The sequence below is a fragment of the Eucyclogobius newberryi genome, unplaced genomic scaffold, assembly GCF_026437365.1.
Source record: "Eucyclogobius newberryi isolate DKJ021-1_F unplaced genomic scaffold, fEucNew1.0.hap1 SCAF_4, whole genome shotgun sequence".
In the NCBI taxonomy this organism is placed as follows: Eukaryota; Metazoa; Chordata; class Actinopteri; order Gobiiformes; family Gobiidae; genus Eucyclogobius; species Eucyclogobius newberryi.
The window spans coordinates 23,969,193-23,989,932 of NW_027316056.1; the positions used below are offsets into that span (position 1 = coordinate 23,969,193).

At 43.1% G+C, this 20,740-nt stretch overlaps 3 protein-coding genes across 5 annotated transcripts in view; 2 read left to right on the forward strand and 1 right to left on the reverse strand.

The window, feature by feature from the left end:
* The window catches only part of LOC140378220 (retinal cone rhodopsin-sensitive cGMP 3',5'-cyclic phosphodiesterase subunit gamma-like), a 40,505-nt gene extending 31,806 nt beyond the window's left edge, over positions 1-8,699 (forward strand). The window contains exons 1-3 of one of the 3 annotated variants that reach the window (XM_072463942.1): positions 7,887-8,031; positions 8,221-8,333; positions 8,409-8,699. In XM_072463942.1, coding sequence (XP_072320043.1) covers positions 8,230-8,333; positions 8,409-8,526 — 222 coding nt within the window. In that variant the 5' untranslated portion in view covers positions 7,887-8,031; positions 8,221-8,229 and the 3' untranslated portion in view covers positions 8,527-8,699. Of the gene's footprint in view, positions 1-7,886; positions 8,032-8,217; positions 8,334-8,408 lie in introns of those variants that run through there. The other 2 variants (XM_072463943.1, XM_072463944.1) reach the window with 2 other exon arrangements.
* Positions 372-1,042, reverse strand: LOC140378222 (retinal cone rhodopsin-sensitive cGMP 3',5'-cyclic phosphodiesterase subunit gamma-like). The gene is made up of 2 exons (XM_072463945.1): positions 645-1,042; positions 372-564 (listed from the first exon to the last, which is right to left on the reverse strand). Exons 1-2 carry the CDS (start codon positions 746-748, stop codon positions 447-449), a joined length of 222 nt encoding a protein of 73 aa, XP_072320046.1. The 5' UTR covers positions 749-1,042; the 3' UTR covers positions 372-446.
* Positions 8,700-13,851: 5,152 nt separating the features above from the next.
* On the forward strand, positions 13,852-18,732 carry LOC140377423 (endoplasmic reticulum resident protein 27). Its single transcript, XM_072462818.1, has 7 exons — positions 13,852-13,978; positions 14,059-14,144; positions 15,897-16,034; positions 16,478-16,594; positions 17,411-17,536; positions 17,630-17,827; positions 18,646-18,732. Exons 1-7 carry the CDS (start codon positions 13,927-13,929, stop codon positions 18,688-18,690), a joined length of 762 nt encoding a protein of 253 aa, XP_072318919.1. The 5' UTR covers positions 13,852-13,926; the 3' UTR covers positions 18,691-18,732.
* The last annotated feature ends 2,008 nt before the right edge of the window (positions 18,733-20,740 follow it).

Consider the following 20,740-nt stretch of genomic DNA (forward strand, 5'->3'; position numbering starts at 1 on the left):
TAGAGGTCAGTAGAAACATTTGATTTAAACTTCAGCTCAGAGGTTTTGGCCTGAGGCAGACAATTATATCATACTACCAGAAGAAAGAAATTCAGCTTTGATAGAACTTCATGCGTACCTGAACCACCAGAAACGACACAAAAAAAGACTGGAATGGGAAATGTTTATTGGCAATTCTACTGTAAAGCTTTTATCCAAAAGTAAACATCTGCATTTATTTGCACAGTACGGAGGAAAGGCAGGATCAAGAACATGGAAAAGGCAGGTGGAGATGAGAAGGGCGAATGGGCCTAACCATTTCTTCCATATTGACGTAATTGAACTGGGCATTTTATGAATTTTCTACAGTAACCCAAAGTGTGACGTGGGTGGGGTTAGGTAAGGTAAGGCATTAGGGGAGGCGAGGGAGGAACAGCGGGATGGGCACAGGGGCACAGGGCAACCTCCTAGACGATTCCATATTTGGCGAGGTCGCTCAGCTCCATGTCTCCGAAAGCCTCCCAGGGGCAGACCACTGTGATGTCAGTACCCAGGCCCTCCATGCCCGGGATGTCGTCTCCAAATCTAGAAGAGGTAAAGTAACTTCCCATTAGATTACCGGTGAATAAACCAACACTATTCAGACTTCTGACGGTGTCTTTTACCCCTTCTGGCCTGGTTTGGGGGCCTTGCTCTTGAACGTGCGCATGGCCCTCTGCTTGAACTTGGGGGCGGCCTTCCTGTCGGCGGGAGCTGCGACGTCTGCCATTTTGGTTTGTTTCTGTGAGTAAAATGTGACAGTGAAATGATGATGATGATGGCACCTTGTTGCCCATTGGGACTCCACACACAAACAGATTAGATAATTATAGACTAAAGCTGCCGTTTAGATCCTTTTAAGCGTTGTTACACAAACGGCTTAATGCTTGACCTTTGACTTTAAAGATTACACCAGAATAGTGCCATGTTCACCTAATTCTATAATTAGACCCCAGCCAACATGGTGGCTCTGTCTAGTAAACAGTAGGACAAGTCATTCTGGTTTAAAAAGTCACTGCTTAGTTACCATCAAAGACTTTGTAGCCAGACATTTTGCATCACTGATTTAAGTCCTAACATGGGCAGCTCTACCTATGTCCACAAGTGCAACCAACACAAGACATACAGAACACAACAGGACAATCCACTGCAACCTGCTTTTATTTGTCCCCACCAAGATTTAAAGTCTGCACACTCAATTTCAGCCAGAGCCATGGCTGGACCCAGCATCCTCCTCTTTTGATCACATTATCTCATCAATAACTGGATCATCGTGAAACCCACAACCCAAAAACAAAACCAAAGCTATTTCTTTCTTGACTTTCTATACACCCTAGATCTCATAAACAACAAGAACAATGGCCATGCTCTGAATGTGGAAACCAAAAGCAAGTAGGCAACATACTTCACAGAGAAGCATAAGGCTGTATTTGTTCAAAGTATCCCAAGCCTCTGTAAAAGTGTTGGGAGTAAAAGGCATGTCTCACCTGTCTGAGCAGCAGCAGTTGTTGTGGTTGGATTCAGGTCTGATCGTACTGGCAGCTCTGGCCTGTGCACTGCTTATATGGTCCCGTCTAATCCTCTGACATGTTCACACGGTTACATGAAGCGTCACAACATGAAGATCTAAAGCTGGGATAGAAAACACTTACATAAGGGACGCTCCTAAACAAAAAAGCTAATTAGATTTAGCCAGAATGTTCTACATGCTTAAGTATTATATTATGTCATGACTATTATGAATGGATCAGGTGAATATATGTTTGCATTCCACTTGTGCTTCTCGAAAGCACTCACAAGTGTCATTATTGTGATAATATTTGGTGTTAAATTATAAAACGTATCGAGAAATTATTATTAGCAAAGTATAACAAGCAGAAACAAGTCAATACAAATGTAACTACAGTAATAATGCTAGAACATCTCATGTATTTACATTTGATTATAAGGTAAACTTATATTATCTTATATTATCCGCATATATTGTGTTTATTTATACTTTATACTATATTTAACTTTAAAACTCCTCCTTGAACCGACACCTTAACGTGGTGGAGGGGTTTGAGTGCCCGAATGATCCCGGGAGCTATGTTGTCGGGGGCTTCATGCCCCTGGTAGGGTCTCCCAAGGCAAACAGGTCCTAGGTGACGGGTCAGACAAAGATCGGTTCAGAAGCCTCTTATGACGACGACACAATCAAGGCAGTTCACGTCGCCCGGATCGGCGTCACCGGGGCCCCATCCTGGAGCCAGGCCTGGGATGGGTGCTCCATGGCGAGCGCCTGGTGGCCGGGTCTTACCCCACGGGGCCCGGCCGGGCACAGCCCGAAAGAGCGACGTGGGGCCGCCCTCCCGTGGGCCCACCACCCGCAGGAGGATCCATAAGGGGCCGGTGCAGAGAGATCTGGGCGGCAGTCGACGGCAGGGGCCTCGGCGACCAGATCTCCAGACACAGAGACTAACTCTGGGGACATGGAATGTCACCTCGCTGGGGGGGAAAGAGCCTGAGCTTGTGCGGGAGGTTGAGCGATACCGACTAGATATAGTCGGCCTCACCTCCACGCACAGTTTGGGCTCTGGAACCCATCTCCTCGAGAGGGGCTGGACGCTCCACTTCTCTGGTGTTGCCCGCGGGGAGAGGCGGCGGGCTGGTGTGGGCTTGCTGATAGCCCCTCAGCTCAGCCGCCACGTGTTGGAGTTTACCCCGGTGAACGAGAGGGTCGCGTCCCTCCGCCTTCGGGTGGGGGACAGGTCTCTCACTGTTGTGGCGGCCTACGGGCCGAACAGCAGTGCAGAGTACCCGGCCTTCTTGGAGTCCTTGGGAGGGGTACTGGACAGTGCACCGACCGGGGACTCCGTTGTTCTACTGGGGGACTTCAACGCTCACGTGGGCAATGACAGTGACACCTGGAGAGGGGTGATCGGGAAGAACGGCTTCCCCGATCTGAACCCGAGCGGTGTTCAGTTATTGGACTTCTGTGCTAGCCACGGATTGTCCATAACGAACACCATGTTCAAGCACAAGGGTGTCCATCAGTGCACGTGGCACCAGGACACCCTAGGCCGGAGGTCAATGATCGACTTAGTTGTCGTGTCATCAGACCTCCGGCCGCGTGTCTTGGACACTCGGGTGAAGAGAGGGGCAGAGTTGTCAACCGATCACCACCTGGTGGTGAGTTGGATCCGCTGGCGGAGGAGGAAGCCGGACAGACTTGGCAGACCCAAGCGCATTGTGAGGGTCTGTTGGGAACGTCTAGTGGAGCCCTCTGTCAGTAGGGTATTCAACTCGCACCTCCGGGAGAGCTTCTCCCATGTCCCGGGGGAGGCTGGGGACATTGAGTCCGAGTGGACCATGTTCTCCGCCTCCATTGTTGATGCGGCTGCTCGGAGCTGTGGTCGCAAGGTCTCCGGTGCCTGTCGTGGCGGCAACCCCCGAACCCGGTGGTGGACACCGGAAGTAAGGGATGTCGTCAGACTAAAGAAGGAGGCCTATCAGGCCACTCTGGCTTGTAGGTCTCCGGAGGTCATCGACGGGTATCGGCAGGCCAAGCGAGCCGCGGCTCGTGCTGCCGCAGAGGCAAAAACCCGGGCCTGGGAGGAGTTCGGGGAGGCCATGGAGGAGGACTATGGGTCGGCACCAAAGAAATTCTGGCAAACCGTCCGGCGCCTCAGGAAGGGGAAGCAGTGTCTCACAAACACCGTTTACGGTGCGGGTGGAGGCCTGCTGACCTCGACTGGGGATGTCGTCGGACGGTGGAAGGAATACTTTGAGGATCTCCTTAATCCCTCAGTCACGTCTTCTGAAGAGGAAGTAGAGACCGGGGACTCGGAGGCTGGCTCATCCATCACCCAAGCTGAAGTCACTGAGGTTGTCCGCAAACTCCTCGGTGGCAGGGCTCCGGGGGTGGATGAGATCCGCCCTGAGTACCTAAAGTATCTGGATGTTGTAGGACTGTCTTGGTTGACACGTCTCTGCAACATCGCGTGGCGTTCGGGGACCGTGCCTCTGGACTGGCAGACCGGGGTGGTGGTCCCTCTGTTCAAGAAGGGGGACCGGAGGGTGTGTTCCAACTACAGAGGGATCACACTCCTCAGCCTCCCGGGTAAGGTCTATTCCAAGGTACTGGAGAGGAGAATCCGACCGATAGTCGAACCTCGGATTCAGGAGGAGCAGGGTGGTTTTCGTCCCGGTCGTGGAACACTGGACCAGCTCTATACCCTCCATCGGGTGCTCGAGGGTTCATGGGAGTTTGCCCAACCAGTCCACATGTGCTTTGTGGATCTGGAGAAGGCTTTTGACCGTGTCCCTCGGGGTGTCCTTTGGGGGGTGCTCCGGGAGTACGGGGTCCGGGGCCCTTTGCTCAGGGCTGTCCGGTCCCTGTATGACCGGAGCAGGAGCTGTGTTCGCATTGCCGGCAGTAAGTCAGACCTGTTCCCAGTGCATGTTGGACTCCGCCAGGGCTGCCCTGTGTCACCGGTTCTGTTCATAATTTTTATGGACAGAATTTCTAGGCGCAGTCAGGGGTCGGAGGGGGTCCGGTTTGGGGACCACAGGATCTCATCTCTGCTGTTTGCAGACGATGTTGTCCTGATGGCTCCATCAAACCCGGACCTGCAACATGCACTGGGACGGTTTGCAGCCGAGTGTGAAGCGGCTGGGATGAGAATCAGCACCTCCAAATCCGAGGCCATGGTTCTCGACCGGAAAAAGGTGGCTTGCCCTCTCCAGGTGGGTGGGGTGTCCTTGCCCCAAGTGGAGGAGTTCAAGTATCTCGGGGTCTTGTTCACGAGTGAGGGAAGGATGGAGCGTGAGATCGACAGGCGGATCGGTGCAGCGGCTGCAGTGATGCAGTCGCTGCATCGGACCGTTGTGGTAAAGAGGGAGCTGAGCCGAAAGGCAAAGCTCTCTATTTACCGGTCGGTCTACGTTCCTACCCTCACCTATGGTCATGAGCTTTGGGTAGTGACCGAAAGAACAAGATCGCGGATACAAGCGGTCGAAATGAGTTTCCTCCGCCGGGTGGCTGGGCGCTCCCTTAGAGATAAGGTGAGGAGCTCGGCCACACGGGGGGAGCTCGGAGTAGAGCCGCTGCTCCTCCACGTCGAGAGGAGCCAGCTGAGGTGGCTCGGGCATCTGTTCCGGATGCCTCCTGGGCGCCTCCCTCGGGAGGTGTTTCAGGCATGTCCCACCGGGAAGAGGCCCCGGGGAAGACCCAGGACACGCTGGAGAGACTATGTCTCTCGGCTGGCCTGGGAACGCCTCGGGATCCCCCCGGAGGAGTTAGAGGAAGTGTCTGGGGAGAAGGAAGTCTGGGAGTCCCTGCTCAGACTGCTGCCCCCGCGACCCGGCCCCGGATAAAGCGGCAGAAGATGGATGGATGGATGGATTAACTTTAAAACATAACATTACACTAGTAACAAAAGTCATTGTCAAACTTGTTCAAACGCTGATCAAAGTGATCCAGATTTATAATCATGAAATTAAATGTAATTACATAATAACAATAGTTTGTTGAACTCTGTACAATGCAAACCAATCACTATGACAAAAGTGGTTAATTAAAAATGGAATATTGAAGGGAATGACATTTATTTTATACACACTGTATCTGTGAGTAAAATGATGTTGTGATTATGGTGATATATTATAACAGTGGCAGATTGTGTTCTAGCAGCATACAATGTCCAATCATGTTTGCATTATATTCATTTTATTTAATGCAAATGATTAAATTGAGCTCGGTGTAGGACTAAATACGTTTGAACTTCTTCCAACTCCTTTTTAACAAATGTCTCTCATATTTAGCATTTTAGTTAATCGTTTTAAGTGTTCTGTCACATTCAAAATAGGGCTAATCAATCTGTCTGTCAATCAATCAATCATAAGATGTAAACAGCTGATCTTTGACTATAGATCCATATAAGCCGTCTCTGTATTTTTCCAGGCTCCTGTGAATGTCTGTCCATTAAAGTCACCTGTCTGTAAGTTCAGCCCTTGGCAACGACACAAGGTACAGTCTTTATTTGTCTCCCATGATGCAGCATGTGCGCAGGCCCTTACATCACGTCCCAGATCTGCAGCGGGCCACTTCAGGACCGTCACATGACAAAGCCATCCAGAACACTCTTTACGCACATAGAGGTATTAATGTATGTGTAAGCCGAGATGAGCCATGACAGAAAAACAAAACTACGGTTCACACTAGAACAGTAGAGTTTGGATATCAAGCTCACCATAAAATAGATTTAACTGTGAACCACTTGAATTTAATGACTAAACTATTTCTGGAAATCACTTTTAGGCTTAACTGCTTCTAGTCAACAATAAAATAAAGTAAAACAGATTTACAAAATACTCCCATAATAAGCAAGAAAACGACCATCTCACAAATGACATTATTCCACTTATTAAATCTGTTTTGCTTTCATTTTCCAAACTAAATTACTTAGTAGTAAATCTATTTAAATGTATATTCATTATAATAACTTTTTAGCTGTTTTGCTTGCTTACTTTCACAGTGTCAAATGCTTCATTGTAGTTTTAGTGTTTTGCAACTTATGTTCATTGTTTATTTATGCGGTTGTTTTTGATGATTTGCTGTGCACTTTGAGCCATCTTTGTCTTAACGCTTTAATAATGTGAGCATCGGCCTCTGTGACGTTCAACCCGTTTGCAGTTTTAGTAATGACCTTAATCCACTCAAAATAAACATGCACAGTGCAGATAAGATAAGATCAGATAAGATATTCCTTTATTGTCCACACATGGGGAAATTTCATTGTTGCAACGCGGTAGATACAGAGGGAAAGGACAGATAACTTATAGGAAGTTTAAAAAACACTCTTAATAGAAGAACTCTTATAAACAAAACTCCTATAGACCAAACCTCTCATTTCCTAATAAGGAATGGAGGGGAAAAATAAAGATAAAATAAAAAAAAAACATCCAGCGTAACAAGATAATACTAATAATAATAATAATAATAATGGTAAAATAAACACTATTTTCATCAGAGTACGACAGTAATTGCACATGAATATGACGGTATTGCACATGAATATGCTATTGAATTAAATAATGCTATTGAATCTGAGAAAAACAAAATAGAGATATAAAATACCCCTAAAATACACCTGACTTTGAACCACTTTACTGTCATAGTTGATGCACAGATGTGTTAAGTGATGCACAGATGTGATTCTTTTCCAGATGAATGTGCATGAATTATATTTACAGTATCTTATCTTCCCCTTCTGCTTTTGTAAAGGAGCCATCTCATTTTGAGATGTTTCTTTTTTTTCTACCCCTCAGCACAAATGCAAGTAAAGCTAAAATAAATCTCTGTTTCTGTTGTTGTAAATATGGAGCTGCATTCACAAGTGACCAACAGAAACATGTTATTTGTCTCAGGATCTGAAAATGGCTCAATGAACTGTTGGCCGCTTTTTCATAATAAATGATAATCAATAATGTAAGTATTGCTAATAATTAGACACTTTGTTCGTGCCAACTACATTTGCTCTGTACTTTGAGCTTTTTTCTCTTTCCAATGTAGTTTTTCAACTGTTTTTAACTGCAAACGGCAAATAAATAAAATAAAACCAAACCATTTACACTGTATAAATGCTGATCGAACAGGAACACAATCCTCTTATTATACGTACGACGTCTTCAAAAACAAACCTAATCCCCACAAACCTTGACATCTTTTATACTTGTTTAATCGTCTTTTCTTTTCTTGTTGTGACTGCAGGCCAGCTCGTGTCAAAAAAGGCTAATTAGTACCGTTAATTAAAAATCTGACACGCACGCCTTAAAAAGCACCTGTGCCAACATTGTCCTGTTCCCTCTGATCTTGTTTATTTGTGACTGAGCCTTAGCCCCTTTCCAAATTAGCCTTTGACGAGATTACGGCAGATTAGTGGACTTTAAAAGCGCGACAATCAGACAGGGAAAGTTATACCTCAAGCGAGATTTCAAAAGCACACAGCAGCGGACAAGCAAACCAAACGGGTAAGAAAATACTTCTCTTAGTCTTTTTAGCGATGCAGCAAGTTGGATTTCCAATTTACAAGAGGAAAACCACTGACAATTGCTTCTACCAGCGTTAGGCATGCTAAATAGTCTGAAGACACAGATGGATATTTTATTACTTGTGATGTATTCATTGTTTTAAACCGACTCTTATGACTTTTTTTGCAGTAAATCACAATGGCAGACGTCGCAGCTCCCGCCGACAGGAAGGCCGCCCCCAAGTTCAAGCAGAGGGCCATGCGCACGTTCAAGAGCAAGGCCCCCAAACCAGGCCAGAAGGGGTAAGAACCTGTTCCTTATTTATTCCCTCAGTCACAATCCAGCAACTCCTCACATTCTTTTTGTCTGTCCACTAGATTCGGAGACGACATCCCGGGCATGGAGGGCCTGGGTACTGACATCACAGTGGTCTGCCCCTGGGAGGCTTTCGGAGACATGGAGCTGAGCGACCTCGCCAAATATGGAATCGTCTAGTCCCGGGTCGTGTTTCCTGTTGCATCCCTCGAGCTCCGAGCCAAGCACACACTAGAACAGCGGCAGCTCGTAGACATTGATAGAGGAATTCACCTGAAGAGCACGCCGACGAAAATGCACTTTAACCGTAATCATCACTAGCCTTCGACGTCCTCATGTGAAGATCGCCAAAATGTTGACTTATTCTGTTTATGGAATGACGGAATGTATATTTGTAAATGTTGTGAGTAAAAATGGTGATGTATTCATTAAGAATGTCATCTGCCATTTGCCCCATCTCCTCTCAGGTGCCAATCCTGAAAATTGTCAATTTAAATTATATTTTTATGTAAATCCAACTCATCTGTGTTGCTGATGGAAAATAAAACCACTATTTTCACTAGTAAACATGGTCTGGTCATATTTTTAAACTGGTTTGTAGTATTTGTGTGACAACAAAAGGCTCAAACTAAAATATGAATAATTTAAACTGTTTTTGTTGTCATGTCTAGGTTCTTTTACATGACAAAATAGAACATTATATGTATTTTTCTTGACAAAACAGTTCCAATTTGATTCAAGGCAAAGGTTAAGGCCAGTTCAAGGTTGAAGTTAATCCACTTCTTACTCGTGTGTATTAATAATTGTTTATTTGGGACAGGGGATTAACAGTGCACTTCACCACGTCAAAATGGTGTTACAGTGCCTCACAAAATCTATGCTGTTAAATAAAATGTAGTAATTGTCTCAGTTGAAGCAGTAAACTGATAATGTAGCCAAGAACTTAAGGTGAATAAGAATTTAAAGTGATCAGTGAAACTCATTTACAGATAAATGCACTCGGAGCTTCACTTAATCTTGTGTTAAAACAGATTGTCCTGTGATAATTGGCCTCATTACAAAGTCATCTTAACATGAGCCTCTGGTCTTTGGAAGTTTTCAGAAAGTGTAGGAGGCTGTGATGCTGTTGTAAGATTATAAGTTAAAATAAGAGAACATTTGTCTGTTCCACAATGGGTAAATATCACCAAAGAACAGTAGCAATGGAATGAAAAGTATAAATAAGGATTAAAAAAATAGGCCTCTGGAATAAACGTTAAATTCAATGATCAAATTATACTTGTTAAATCAATCACGCTACGAAATAGAGTAGAATAAGTATACAATAATGTGCAAGTCGACGAAACCTTTTTCCTTTAAATTGTCACTTGTTATCTCTGGATTGGTGATGATTGCAAAAAAGACTGTTCCACGTGATGAATTTAGACAGAGCAATCACCTGCTGAAGTGCACTGAGGAACTAAACCTAAAGTCACACAAACGTTACACTATGACATTATACTCATCACTGTTCAGACGACACCACTAAAGCGCAAAGGTTACGTCTGAAAAGTTTATTTTCATGACGCCAAACGGCTCCTGGAGAAATAATAACAGGTTTTGAGACTATATTTACCAGTACTAATATGTCTTTTCATGCACACATAATGGGATTGTGTAATTGATTTCCCTTTTTCTCTCACAGTTCTGTTATTATGTAGGATTTAACAAACACATCATTATCATTTGTAAAGTTGTAGCGCGTCTTATATGTTTTTTTTATCAGGGTCGATACGTGCATTAGATTAAGCGGTATTTCCCTGGGCCTGGATAATGCTTCTGATACGTCGTATAAACAGTATAAAAGTGAATATGAGAGTAATCAGATTTCTGTCACACCATTACAGGTGTTGACAAGAAAAAATATGCAACAAAAAAGGGGTCAAATTTATGTGGCAAAGACAAAAAGGAAAGTGAAAATGCTGAAGATTTCTCCTAGAAGTTATCCGTGGTACTTTGTCTTCCAAATACAGCAGTCACTCTAAAACCCGCTAATGAACTGGCACATGAAGACGTTTTTCATGTTCAGATTTCTCTTGGCACGGGAAACACACATTAAAAATCTGATCTAATTAATATTGGGTTATCTGATTATTCTGGCAAAATGACATTAGTACCATATTTTCTGGACTATAAGTCACACCTTTTTTCATAGTTTTGGCAGGGGTGCGACTTATACTTATATTTATTCTTATATACTTATACTTATACTCCGAAGCGACTTGTATGTGATATTATTTGTTATTTTCACACTTCAACCGCATCTCATACTCCAGTGCAACTTATATATGTTTTATTTTCTCTGTTATGCATTTTTTGGCTGGTGCGACTTATAGTCCGGAAAATACGAGTATATATTAGTATATTCTCATACAACATACTGTTAAAATGTACTACATTCACAGCTAAACCTGCTGTGTGGAAAGAACCTCCTGCCACTGCTCATTTTCAGCTCTTTCTAGCGCTGACTCATGATTGGTGCAGGCGCTCGACTTTCACATCAGAAAAAGAGGAACGCATAGATTTAAACATGTCCAGTGTTCTTGTAATTAGAAATAAAGTTGCATTTGTTATCAGTTATCAATAAAAACATAATGTCAGTTGAACATGTTATTTAGGGAGAGGTCATGTTTATGAAATCCAAGCTAAGCACTGACACACACGTACAGCAGACCGACCAAGGTTAGAACAGCCGACCATTTTCAATAACCGCTACACAGTAAACCTAAAGTGTTGAGTTAAGATCACACAGTCTGCACGGCTCAAGACACTGCAGACAAATATGAACACTGAGTTAGATGACATTAACGCATGGAACTGTAGTGGCTGCAGTGAGAAAGGTCATGGGATCAGCTAAAGACACCTGCGCACAGCTTTAAGAACAGTTGCATAAGAGTCAAAGCACGCAGCTCTCACACGGTGTAAATACCTGTAATCCAGCAGCTCGTGGCTTACCTGCATCACTAAACTCACCTGTGTCCTGACGCAAGAGCCAGCGAGCAGGTTTATCAGTTTAACAACGGAAAGGTGCGCTGTGTACGTGCTTGTCTCCATGGAGATGTCGTTACAAGCAGGTGACGGCAGAGTTACAGGTCAGCTCTGTGGAGAAGCGACCCTGCTCACAGTAAAGTTTCATGTTTTTTTTCTGGGTAATAAGTCATTTGATAAATGCAGGATATACATTTTTAATTTGCGCCGCATTTGGAGCATTCAGCAAAGCATTATCATCACCATGGAGACGAGATGGTCAGATCCACGTTATGATTGCGAGTCCCGGGTTTCTCCACCGTTTTCAAATTAAAATATTGAAAAAGTGAAATGTATGATCGATAAACTTTACAGCACAGATGTTAAAATGTTCAGTAATATGGAATTTACAGTTAAAGCTCTTGCTCTTAATTGTCGGCATCTGTGACGTTCAACCCGTTTGCAGTTTTAGCGATGACCTTAATCCACTCAAAATAAACATGCACAGTGCAAATAATGCTATTGAAATAGAGTAAAACAAAATGGAGTAAAACTAAAGAGAGTAAAATAAAATGGAGTGAAATTAATTACCCCTAACGCCTATCATTTTTACATGTTTTACACTTTACTGTCATAGTTGATGCACAGATGTGTTAAGTGATGCACAGATGTGATTCTTTTCCAGATGAATGTGCATGAATTATATTTACAGTATCTTATCTTCCCCTTCTGCTTTTGTAAAGTTGCCATCTCATCCTAAAGACATCATGTTATTTTTAGCTGCCGTTTATTCTGGACTTTGCTCGACCAAAGTGTAATTGGCTTGTCTTTTTTTAAAGGAGAAAAGAGGGTTAAAGTCACGGAGTGAGGAGGGAAGCATTCTTTTGGGTTCATTTTGAGATGTTTCTTGGTTTTTTCTACCCCTCAGCACAAATGCAAGTAAAGCTAAAATAAATCTCTGTTTCTGTTGTTGTAAATATGGAGCTGCATTCACAAGTGACCAACAGAAACATGTTATTTGTCTCAGGATCTGAAAATGGCTCAATGAACTGTTGGCCGCTTTTTCATAATAAATGATGATCAATAATGTAAGTATTGCTGATAATTAGACACTTTGGTTTTGCCAACTACATTTTCAAAGTTTAAACATTTCCAAGGGCATTTTGTTAAATTTATTTGTACTTAATATGTTACAATGCACATTAACTATAACTACAATCATTTTGCCTTTCACGTGTTTTTATATACAACACCTGACAAAGTGGATCTCTTTCCCACCTTTATATTTACATTTTCTACTGTTTATTCTGGGCAGGGACGTGGCAGCAGAACAAGCACAGCGGCCCAGACTTCTCCCTCCTCGCACTCTTCCTCCAATTTACCCCAAGAATCCTCAGTGGTCCTAAGTTGAATCCAGTTTGTCCTTTCCTGGGCCTCAAAAGCAGCCACATCGAGGAACAGCAGCTCTAGTCTAAGCCCCTCATTGTGGCTGCTTCATCTAACTGGTTTCATTTTCCGTTTCCTTCATGGCCATAGATGATAGTAGGAGCATGGATTACTTGATAAATCAAGAGTTTTGCCTGTCAGCTCAATTTGAACTAAACAGACACTACAGCAGATAAGAAAGGATTGGTTAATATAGATTGTTTAAAACTTTGTAAACAAATACATTCTGAATTGAAGGGGAACATAATGTAATTTCAATGGAGGAACTGGGATTAATGACTTTTACAAGTAAGTCATATCCAAGCCTGGTTTAAAGATATTTATAATTGCATTTTACATTATTTGTTGATTTAATAGATTATGATGGACACACACTATTCCTATTACAAATTATACCTTACTACAATTATTGTTTCTAAAAGCTGAAATAGCAACTGCAAAGGCAATCTAAGTGACATTTCTACCCATGCAATTCAAAGCTCTTGTTTATGTGTTCATTTGGAAGACTTAAAAACCATAAGTATTTAAATCTGATGTCATCCAGTTGACGTATCATTTTAAAGGGTCTATTTAATGTTTTATTCACGTTTTACAGTTGGTATTATGTGCTGTTATACAATGATTTATTTATTTTAACAGACTCCTTCTTTCTTGACGGTAGCGTTCATTCCCACTGTGGAGTCACTCCCCCTAGTGGTGACCACTCATAGTGCAGCTCCAGTGGACTGTGACAGATCTCCTCACTGGCTATTTCTAGAACTCCAGTCCTAAGCTTCCTCCCACCCACAGCAGCAGATTTATGCAACGCTCTGCAGCACCAGACATTTGGGAGCAACCTTATCAGAAAGAGGACCAGGATGCTGCTAACAAGACACAATGAACTGAAACCTCACTGAGCACCTCATTTTACCATTGTATGCTCACACACAGTCACCCTGTTTGGGCGACAGTGACACGTAATCAAAACATTCTGCCCCAGCACTTATCAGTAGCACCTGGTTGTTCCCATGAATTCCCCAAGGTGCGTGTGTATCCTGCACATTGGACAGACAACCCAGTTACAATCGTACAAAAGCCCATTGGGGTTAACTAACCTTTCTTTCCTCTGCCTCGTCCCCTTTGTTAAAAATGCTGTGGACACTGGTTTTCTCGTTACTGCTGACATGTGCATCTGCCAACGGTAAGCTCCCTTCTTCTCACTGAATTCATGGCACTCCAGCGTGTTAAGACCAGGTGTATTTTTGTGCTTGTTTTCCCCAGATATTGTCCTTCCTCTCCTGAATAACACCAAAGCAGTGGAGGCTTTTGCAGAGTCTGCGGAAGTGGTGCTGGTTGGATTCCTGGAGGTTAGACAAAATATTGTATTGAAATTGGTTATTACTAACTATCACTACTAGAACAAATATAGGTACATATATTGCTATAAGACTGAAGTAAAAAGAAAAGAACTGTAATATAGTAAAAGTAAAATTGTAGTGTCTCAATTAAAGCAATGGTTCATTTTTGGATGCCCAGTTCCAGATATGCTGCAAAGGCAAACTGTGGAACATCTGCGTCAAGTAAAACCAGAATATGTGTGTTCAAATAACCATTCAATTAAATAAATATTTGTATTACCTTGTAGCTGTTGTTGGTTCCTGTTGTGTTGTCTTTTTGTGGGAAAATGTGTGAGACCAGAGCAGCAGGATATTTAGTCAGAGGTAACTACTATTGTCCACTAAGGCTTTTGATGGTGATGTTTTGGAAAGCTAGTTATGCCAAGGAGGATTTGCATCAGCCATTCCAAAAATAACAAGAGCCAGCCCTGTCCTGCTGAATTATTTTCCTATCTTTTTTTTTTTTTTTTAAACTATAATTTAATCATCAAAAGTTCAGGGTCTTTTGTTTTATCTTGGCCCCGTTTGATCCCAGGACCCCAAAACCTCCTTATATTTTTTTGTTTTATATTATTTTGGCTTTATTAGACAGGAAAGGTAAGTGTGAAATGGGGGATGAGAGAGAAGCAGAGAGACATGCAGTAAATTGTCAGTATCAGGATTCGAACCAAACATGTTGTGAATGAGTTAAAAGTGGTGGGATACAGCGATATACATTATAGGGGTTTATGCTTCATCAGACAATATATCGGGAAAAAATATTGCATTCTCATATTGTGACCCTATGGCATTACTCTTCCACATGCAAATAGAGAACTAGCATCATACCCTGTTATAGTTACAATAAATAAAATACATTATATTGTTTGGAGGTAAGTGGTAATGGAGGGGTACACTTAGAATTAGTTTAAAGTACATTTGATAGTGACAAGACCATATTTGAGTCACTTATGATTTTAAAAAGGAAAACTTATTGTATGAACGTGTCGATACTTCACACAAATCCCATCATAACAAAGCAAATGATTGTCGAGCGCCATTGGGAAAGCCCCTGGAAAAAACACTTTCCGGCCTTTACAACGTACCGGTAATGTTTTTCAAGGAAAGCTGTATTTGGAGCAGCCACACCTTTGGCAGCGTAAGCCGAGCGGAGCAGGGCTGTCCCACGGAACTGTCCCACGGAACTATCCCGCAGAGCTGCCCCTTTGGCTCGACTATTGGTGCGGGGGACGAAGGCAGGCAACGCCACGCGATACAAACAAACATGCATCTGCCCTTGTGGTATTGGCTCCACTGACCCTGGCATTGACAAGTGCAGGGCAGGATTCAGAGGAGGAAATTGAGGAGAGCATTTGAGGATGGCAAACAAAACCGGGGGCCAGACCAGAATATCTCGCCAGTGAGTCATTGAGGAGGACCTAGACACAGATTAAAAAAAAGTGACCTAATGGATTGTCAGGGCGCTTGCAGTCCTGTGACAAAAATAGGCATAATCCACCTTCTTTTGAGTCACCCACTCTCCCCATATGTGTTTTTATGTCAGTTCTTTGACAGCTGTTATTAGAAGGTTTTCTACCTCTAGTTTGCACATTGAAGACATATAGCATATCCAAAATTAAAGGTAGAAAAATGCTGTGTAAATATGACTGCATTTATAAATCACATCATCCTTTCATATGTACATCATTTCTGGCTTTTTTAATACTTTTCTTTGTAACTCAGGGAGAAGCTAGTCTTGGGTATAAGGAACTACTGGCTGCTGCAAAGACAGTTGGCTCAGTCCCTGCGGCCCTTTGCAGTGTGAAAGAGGTTTGGGCTGACTACAGCGTCTCCACGGACACCATCACTCTCTTCAGAAAGGTAATCTATGCATCTACACCTCAAGAAACTGTGGATTGTTGAATTTAGGAATCAAGATGAATGATTCAGTGAGCTAGTACTTCGATTTGAATAGAATGCTCTCTTTCAGGTGTGTGTGTGTGTGTGTGTGTGTGTGTGTGTGTGTGTGTGAAAATGATAGTAATAGTAATGGAGCATTCGCTTTTTTTACTCAACATCATTAAAATAAGAGATTAAAATAGTAATAACAATATATTACTACAGTTACCATCGTTATTTGCTAAATCGTGTAACCGAGTTAGGGCTTACCCAGAGCGTGAGTTTAATGCTTAAGGGATACTCGAGACTAAAATGTTTGAAACATCTGGTCTACTATGATAGTAGTTTGGTGTCTAGTTATGAATCACATAGTGTTGCATTTCTGTCTTAAATATAATAAAGCTATGTGAATTATTTGTCTACAGGCAGATAACCACCAAGAAAACCTAGTTGTTGCTAATGCGGAAAAGTTGGACACAGATGGACTTGTGAACTTTATTACAGTCAATGAAGTCCGCTACATCACAGAGTACGACCAAGTGGTAGGTACTAATCTTATTTTATCAGGCTAAACATTCGTCCACCTTCTTCCGTTTATCCGGTGCCACCTGAGCTGACTCCTCTGGACATGCAGGAGCTCAGTCACACTCAGTTCCTCTCATGTGACTGAGGTCCTCACCCGATCTCTGAGGGAGCTCCCAGCCAAGCTGTGGCGGAAACTCATTGTGACCTCTGGTATCTGCGATCTTTTGTTCAGTACCCAAAGTTTGCCTTTCGACTCAGCTCCTTCTTCACCATAACAGTCCAATACAGCAGCCGCATTACTGCAGACCCTGCACAGATCCGCCAAGACGTCTGTCCGACTCCCTCCTCCACGCCACGTGCACTGATGGACACTCCTGAGCTCAAACTCTCCAAATAGTGTTGTTATGGACAAACTGTGGCTTGCACAAGTCCAATAACTGAACACCGTTCGGGATCCGACCAGGGAGGCCGTTCTTCCCGAACACCCTCTTCAGGCGTCACTGTTGTTGCCCACGGGGGCGTTGAGTCCCTCAGTAGAACAACAGAGTCCCTGGTCAGTGCAGTCCAGTACCCCTCCCAGGGACACCAAAAAGACACAGTACTCTGCAACATAGTTTGGCCCGTCCCAACCTGAAGACACAAGGACCTGACCCTCTCGTTCACTGGGGTGAGCGTGGCGGCTGAGCTGTGGGGCTATAAGCAAGCCCACACCAGCTCACTGCCTCTCCCCGCTGGCAATGCCAGAGAAGTGGAGCGTCCAGCCCCTCCCAAGGGCCAACAATATACCTATCGGGCTAAACATTCATCTACCATTGTACTAAACTTGTTTTCAGACTGCAGTGGGTCTGTTCAACTCTGGGGTAAAGACACACCTGGTGCTCTTCGCCAACAGAAGCAGTGAAGACTACAATGAGCTGAAGGAGAAACTGGGAGCTTTAGCCCCAGAGTTCATGGGAAAGGTGAGGGTTATTATGTAACAAAGCACCAGACATAACAGAACCCTCCTTCTAGCTACATCTACCGTCCTCCTAACCACCATGCTGTTTTTCCAGTTCTTGTTTGTTCTGATCAATGGAGCGCTTAAGTCCAACTCTCGCTCACTTGGTTACTTTGGTCTCAAGTCCGAAGACCTCCCACGAGTTGGCATCTACGACGGGAACTCAGACATGAAATGGCTACTTCCAGAGGGAGACATCACAGTGGAGAGAGTGCGTGACTTCTGTCAGTCCTTCCAACGAGGAGAACTCAAGGTAAACACAAACTCCTGTTGTTGTGTTTAACTGGTCATTCATCCTTCTTACATAAATAATACAGCATAAAGTTGTGAAAAAACCCACCCCAGACCCAAACTGCTTGCATTCTTGTCATAGTGAAGTCGCTGTGCCCCACAAAAGTCAGAAAACCTCACATTAATTTGGGCTGTCACTCCACACAGCGCTCCAGCTGAGAGTTAAAGGCTGACAGACAGGCAGGCAGTGGAGCATGCCAACGCAATGTCTCAACAGAGCTCAAAACACATTAATCAACTGGCGATAGGTTGCATTACAAGCTTAACACTTAGTATTTTATGTGTGGATATTACTAGTGCTTTGTGTATATACTTTGTGATTCGGTACTGTAAACAGTAGTATATACAGAGAAATAGGAAAGAACACTCTTTGTGTTGAAAGTTTAAAGAGATTAAAGGCATTGCATTGTAATTCATGGTGCTTTACAGAACAGGAAAAGATGCAAAAAAATCCATTTACACACAAATAAAAACATAAATAATCTTTATAAAATGTATGAGAACAGTGAGTTGTCCATTGCTATTTTTCTATAAATGTTATTTTGATATAACAAAACAGAGAACATGATACACAGAGAATATAGAAACACAGGTAGCACAAGGTCCTTAACATTTTGTCTGGCATATTTGTCTCAATTAGTCAAAAACTGTAAAATTTGTCCATTTTCTAAAGTTATATTTTAGATTTTGCCAATTTATATTACTGTCGGTCTAACCTTCATCATTGGTTTAATTTGTTTCATGATGTCTTTGTAATGGCTTTCTGAATTTGTGTTTCAGGAAACGAAGCAGGCTGGAGAAACGAAAGCAAAGACTGAACTGTAACACTGAACAGGATGTAAATGAATGATAATAAATTGCATAGCCGATTGCTGTGTTTTTCATAACTTCCACTCCGTGTGTAAGCGTCTCTCTGCAATTTGTCCAACTCAAACAATACCACGTTGACAATGGCCTCTGTGCTTCACGTGTCGTCACCCATAGCTGCCTGTGTTATACCTCGCCTGCTCACACAAGTCAAAGCCAATCTGCATTCTCCTGCCCTCACCACAGGTCAGCGGCCACAAGCTGCAGAAACCTGGCAGAGTTTGTTAGAACTGCCCACTAATGTTACTGTCCCCACCACAACACAGCAACCTCAGAGAAACTGACACACTCTGACAGAGATCAGACTGACAAGATATGAACTCCAGACCTGATCCCGCACACTTTCTCACAGGATTCACCCAGAACGAGAAATACAAAGTTCAATTTAAAACACATACTGACTTATATTTGAAAGGCTTTAGAGTTTAGATGCAAATGGACAGCAATATTCTTAAAATCTGGACTCCTAAAGGAAGGGAATTTGAAGGCCCAGACATGCATCGTTGTAATTAGCGGTGTCATGCAGCCGGAACAGCCGGAGGACGGCCTGCCAGGTGGAGGCTTCAGAGCAGATGGAAATACATGACTGCTTTGTCTGTGGCTGGAGCTCAGACGATGATCCCCACAGTGACTTACAGAAATCTGAGACGCAAGTACTACTACTTCCGCCACTCAAATACAGTGTTGGGAAGAATACTTTGAAATTTTGTAACACATTCCGCTAATCAGGTCACTGTCTTCTGAATACTTGAGTTGCATTCAATTATAGTGTAAAATGCTTTATGTTTGTTACACTGTTAGTTATGCATTTATTTATCACTAGTGTGAGAATGAAAAATTGCACAAAAACCTGAGCAGTGTTCGTATAATTGCATGATAAAGTACTACAATGTATTCCTTTGAGTTTAGGAAAGTAATTGTAATCTGAACACCAAAATAAATGGTGACTGCACCTGAATACAGTTATTATTAGAGTTATCAGGTATTCTGAATGCATATTCTTGGTACATTTTTAGTCACTTCACACCACGGCTCAAATGCTACACTCAAACACTGAAGTTCAACAGGAGCCGTGGATTCCCAAATCACTAGAACATAAAAAAAAAAAAAGAGAACACACAGAGTTTTAGTTCTGTAATTCATATGGATATTATTTCTACCAAGTGTTGCTGGTAAAATAATTTGATGAAAAATGTAATTAACTACAAAATTATTATATATTATTACATTATTAATGTATGTAGTGTATTTGAAATAATGCATTGACCAAATTGATACATATGACTTTCAAAAAATCCCAAACAAATAAAATCCCTAATGAAGCCAGCGTAAATTCAGCCTGGAAGACCTAACTCCATCTACGTCCACTGCTACGCCGGGGCCGCCTGCCCCCCAGCTCAACCAACGCACCCAACCCAGGCGTCTGCCTGTCCGTCCGGGAGAGTTGGGTCTCTCCTTCGCGCGGAACTCCTCCAGGTTTCTACTTTTCCCAAGGAGGTTTTTGTAGTTTTCCTTGCCGAGAAGGAGGGTCTAAGGACAGGGGACTCCCGGTACATCTCCCCTCGCACCTGCTCCCACATCCTCAAACAACGCACCCAAGCTACTCTTCCCCGTGGCACAGCGCACCTCCTCTGCTCCCAATCAGCGCACAGCCGGTCCCATTTAAACCTTCACTCAGTTGGTTCGGCCGTCTCAGACCGTACTGCGACCCACCACCTCCCCTCCTCCTCCTCTGCATCCCTCTCATCCTAATCATCCTCTCTATGGGAGTTTTTATTTATTTATAGGAGATCTTCTACTTCTACTGAAAAAGTTTTTCAGACTTCCTATAAGTGATCTGTTCTTCTGTATCGACCTCTGTATCTACCTGCGTTGCACCAATGAAATTTCCCCATGTGGGACAATAAAGGAATATCTTATCTTATCTTACCTTCTCACCATATCTACCACCATCAGTCTCCAGGCCCTGGGGGGAGACATCTAATACAATTAGATTATGGAGTTCCCA